Here is a 5,000-nt window from a genome sequence, read left to right on the forward strand (position 1 = left end):
TCGTCAGAGCAGCCGCAGCAACTCAGCGTGACTCCTCTAGTGCTGCTGACGCACAACGTGGCCTGATTCACACCAGTGCTCTCCTCCGTCTCCTCCATCTCCTCCGTCTCACCATCTTCTCCTCCCTCTCGTCTCATTGGCCACCTCTGTCAGTTACAGACCTATAATTACTGACCGAATATTTAGTTAAGTAAGCTTTTTAAACAGTTTGACAGACTGGAACATGCACCCTTGGGTGTCATGAGCGATGTGTTAGGAGTGTTTTTGTGCTAGAAACGGGAGTCGGGCATTCAGGGGGCTGCTTCCTGTTCATGTCAGGTGGATCCATGCATCTTGTAAGAGCTCCATAATGAGAGATGGACAGGTGGCTGCCCCCTGACTTGAATCACTGTCATTAGACTAGCATAGAAACGTCCTGTCCATGACTCATCGTGACAGCCTGTGGAGAACAGTGCCATGTCACCATCACTGGTGACGGGTTTCAAAATCTTTGATGCTGTGACAGCTTATTAGCATGCGACATAAGATCTGCAATTCTGAGCGCTATAATTACTGACCATTTTAACATGACAGTATGTTATCATTGGAGTTTCTTTCTTCTTCTTTGAAGCACTGGGTATGCATGCATACACACACACAAACACACACACACACACACACACACACACACACACACACACACACTTGTCTAAAGGGTCTGCTCTTGATCTCCCGACAGAACTACATGATCCCACTGAAGCAGGTGCTCAGCTCTCAGGACATGGAAGCTATCTTCGTCAACTTAGAGGTAAGTCCGTGCGCGCGCACACACACACACACACACACACACACACAGACACACACACACACCTGTTACCCACACCTGTAACACACACCTGTGTCTCTGTCTCGAGTCATCACCTTTTATATATAGTCTGTTTTTTTTCTGCTAAAATGCATACACACACACACACACACACACACACACATAACTGGAGGAATGGTGGTTGAAAAGCACCGGTGCTGTGTTCTGGAGCCGAAGACTCATGCAGTGCATCAGTCTGTGAAGTTATTTTAGAGTCATTCAGGACGCGTTCCAGACATCAGCAATGACGAATAACACCACATTTAGACCAAAGGTGGTTGCCAAGCGACGTGTGGACAGAAGGTGTATGGAGTGAACTGAACGCTCTGAGACTTTGAATACAGGCCCAGATGGCTACTTTAGTGCAGACGAAAAGATATTTCTCTGTAAACATCGCTTACGAACAGACTTCAGATCAGTGTAGGAAGAATCATATGCCCTGAGTTGTTACCATGTTAAACGTATGAAATCTAATCATGCACAGCTGGATTTCATTTTAGTTTAGGCTGGTAAGGTGTCGAAATAATCAACACAATGAAAGACGTAACATAATATTTACTGAACTGATCCCATTGCCAACATTAATAAATACAGTATTAAAATGGAATAAAGACTTTAATGGATTTGACACTATTTGCAGTTCGGTAATGATGAATCTAATGGTTTAGTTTTTAGGATTAATACAATGAACACTGTTAGTTCATTAATCTCTAATGCAAACCTGTGGCTGATTAAATGTTGAATGACTAGGGGATTCCAGAGAGGGGTGTGTGTGTAAAGTGAGATTACGAGCGTAATGTAAGCCAGCTCAGCCTCACTCTGGTGCTGTGTGTGTGTGTGACTGTCTCTCAGGACGTGATCAAGGTTCACGCTGCACTGCTGAAGGCCATCGACCTCAACATGATGAACGGGGGCAGTGGCCTGGGCAAGATTTTCCTGGACTTCAAGGAAAGGTGAGGCCCCCGTGCTGACCGCTGCAGGGAGGGGAAGGCCAGTGGTCTGGTGAAGTGTGTGGCGGCAGATTGAATCAGGACGACCAGATGCAAACACATCAAATGTGGGACGGGTAGTACGTTTTGTGTGGGACAATGTGGGACATGTTACCAACGCTGAGAGGTAACCTAAAACTTTAATATAATGTCTATCTAACAAAACATTTGTATGATGCCTTTTTGGCTCATAAACACCTAGCTTGTACATTGTCCTCTAGTCAATTCCACAGCACACCAGGTGGGCCATAAAAGATCCAGGCTACAGCCTTGGCTATAGGAAAGATATGATGAGCCATGATGTCGCCAGATAGCTTTGATCTTATCTGCAGAGTTTATGTACATCTGGTTTTGTGACGTAGCAGAGGAGTTCACCGGCGCCACGTCTGCACAGTTTGATTGACAGCCATCACAGCCTTTTGATGACCACCTTCACTGCTACAAAAAGCTTTTTAGAAATGTTGCATTTGTATGAGCCAGATTGGTGCTTTTGACATAACGCTATTAAATGGAGTACAAACTATGCCGCAATGGCCTAAGCCACTCATGTGCTGAGTGGGTTAAAGACCACCTCCATGTGTTCTTCTCTCTGACAATTCAAAAACCAAAAGGCCAATGAAAATGCGGGACCTGATGTCAATATGCAGGATGCCGGATGCGGACAAAGGGACCAAAGGGCTGTGCAGTACAACACAAAGTGGGTCACCTGGTCACCCTAGATGGAATAGAGGATGTTTTGATGGGGATGTTGGGGTTGCTATTGCAACGCACAAATGCGGTTCTCTTTTTGGGAAAGGATGCAGTCCAGGTTTTTTTGTTTTTTTTTGCCGGTCTCTGCAGCAGAAGGCACACAGTAAATGATCCACTTAGAATGAAAGGTTCTCTCCAGGATCACATTGTTCCTTGCCTACCAGGGTCGTTTCCACAAGCGTCACTCTGACGTTCATGAAGAGTGCTCGTTCTTTGTAGAACCGCTCTAATAGTTCCTTACCTGTCTGCTGTGTGCTGATTTTTACATGTGAACACCAAGATGACTGACTGTCAGTGCTCCCACAGGCTCCTTCACCAACCAATAAATTATCTCTCTCTCTCTCTCTCCTCTCTCTCTCTTTCTCTCTCTCTCTCTCTCTCTCTCTCTCTCTTTCTCTCTCTCTCTCTCCTCTCTCTCTCTCTCTCCATTGAGAGAGGAAGACATTTGATTGCCATGCCACATCAGCACACTACATTACATGGCCACAAACGTGACTCAGAAGAACACAAGTGCTAAAGTGTTTACTGCTCTATAATGGAGCACGGTTGTCAATCACCACACACACACACACACACACACAAAGGCTCATGAAATCCATCCTCGTGTCCTGAGAGTGCCATCGTGATCAATAGCTGCATACCAGTCATCTCGGCGAGTGTGGGGTGGTTTTCATGAAGACTGCTTGTGTCTTGACTGGTTCCACTGTGGTGGCCTGAAGGCCTCTATGGTTCTCATCTCCAGCAGAGCAGATCCTTTCACAGTCTAGCACCTCCTAAGAGGGTGCAGTGGTGATTAATTCAGCTGTGATAATGTTAGCTTTGAACATCGACTGAACAAATCTGTATGTTCTTCAGCACCCATTAGCCATTAGCACAGGTTTGGACTGCGGCGAGCATGGATTTCTAGACATTTCCACGGAGCGTGCGTGTCAGAACACTGAACGGATGTTAAGATCAATTCTTCTGGTTTCCTTAGAGCTCATTGGCTATTTTAGAGAGCTTTATGTCACCCTTTAGTTCTTGCAAGTGTCACCTCGCCACACCTAACTTATTGGCATGGCGATTTGTTTGTGATTGGTGGTTTTTCAGTTATTTAACTGATGTGGAATTGCTCACAGGCGACAGGTATGTGGGCTTCTGTGTTTAGGCCATCACTTCAAGCTTGCGGAATGGCAGATTTCCTGGACAGAGTGGAGACGTAAGGGACCAGTAAAACAGGATATTGATCCTCTAACGGAGTGTTTTTAGTTGGTGTGTTTCTACTGTTATTCACCATGTCTCCACACTGTGTTGTGATTGCTAAGAGACCATCTCCATGACAATAAATGAAAGCAGTGAATCGTGAGCTTTGCCTGCTCACACAGCATTGACGGTAAGGCCAAAGCGTTTGGGCAGACACAGACTGGGTCAATTAGAGATACATCATGTGTCCAACTTAAACTTCACTGGAATTTTTTTTTTTTTAAAAGAGGTCATATCCTCTTTAGGAACTTCAAATTAAAGGTGTCGTCTGTATTTCTTTATCATGAAGGTGAATCTCTCTCTGTCTCTTGTCTCTCTCTCTCTCTCTCTCTCTCTTTCTCTCTCGCTCTCTCTCTGTCTGTCTTTCTCTCTCTCTCTCTCTCTCTCTCTCTCTCTCTCTCTCTCTCTCTCTCTCTCTCTCTGGATGCATTAACATGTAAGGTGAGGTATGTGTTAAGGGGCGAGGGTGACTTGATCAGTATGACAGCAGTCAGTCAGCTAGATTAATGAACTTCCCCACCTGCCAGTCATCCAGCCCAGAGAGGAAGGATATTCCAAAGATGCCATCTCCTCTGGAGATCCTTATTTCTTATCTGCACACTTTCTCCTTATTATCTCCACCCCTCCTCCTCCTCCTCCTCCTCCTCCTCCTCTCACTCTTCACTGCCTTAATGCCAGTGCACACTCATTCTCTCATTGCCAGAATCATATCATAGCGGCTCAGCCAATGGTAATCCTGAATGCTTAAGTGCGCTCCTTCAACATTACTGAGGGGACGTGAAGTGGAGAATGTTTTGTTGGGTAATTAGAGTTTGTTCCCCTTCAGATACACAGGGCCACTCCACTGGTCTCCCAGGGTCCCTCTAGTGTGTGACATTTCCCTTTCCCTTGCATGTCTTGTCAGTCCCCTTGTGCTCGCTCTCTGTCTCTCCCTTTGTCCGTTAATTCAGTCACTGCTCGAATAGTATTTTAGTCTGGAAAACTTGTTTAGCCACTCAAAAATAGTATGCTTTGATGCATACTAAGAAGAAATTAAGCATTTTCAGAAACATTCCTATTAAGTTCACAGCAATCTTTTGCTGTCTTCATCTATTGTTTGTCTCTACCATCTTCCCTCCCTCCCTCTCTCTCTACCCCCCTCTCTCTCTCCCTCTGTCTCTCCATTTCTCCCTCTC

General features: G+C 45.4%; 1 protein-coding gene across 11 annotated transcripts in view; it reads left to right on the forward strand.

The window, feature by feature from the left end:
- vav2 (vav 2 guanine nucleotide exchange factor) overlaps positions 1 to 5,000 on the forward strand; it is a 219,603-nt gene that overhangs the window by 186,634 nt on the left and 27,969 nt on the right. For all 11 annotated transcript variants that reach the window (XM_031577743.2, XM_031577746.2, XM_031577744.2 and 8 more), the window contains 2 exons: positions 719 to 787; positions 1,697 to 1,797. In XM_031577743.2, coding sequence (XP_031433603.1) covers positions 719 to 787; positions 1,697 to 1,797 — 170 coding nt within the window. The remainder of the gene's footprint in view (positions 1 to 718; positions 788 to 1,696; positions 1,798 to 5,000) is intronic.

The sequence above is a fragment of the Clupea harengus genome, chromosome 12 (assembly GCF_900700415.2).
Source record: "Clupea harengus chromosome 12, Ch_v2.0.2, whole genome shotgun sequence".
Lineage (NCBI taxonomy): Eukaryota > Metazoa > Chordata > Actinopteri > Clupeiformes > Clupeidae > Clupea > Clupea harengus.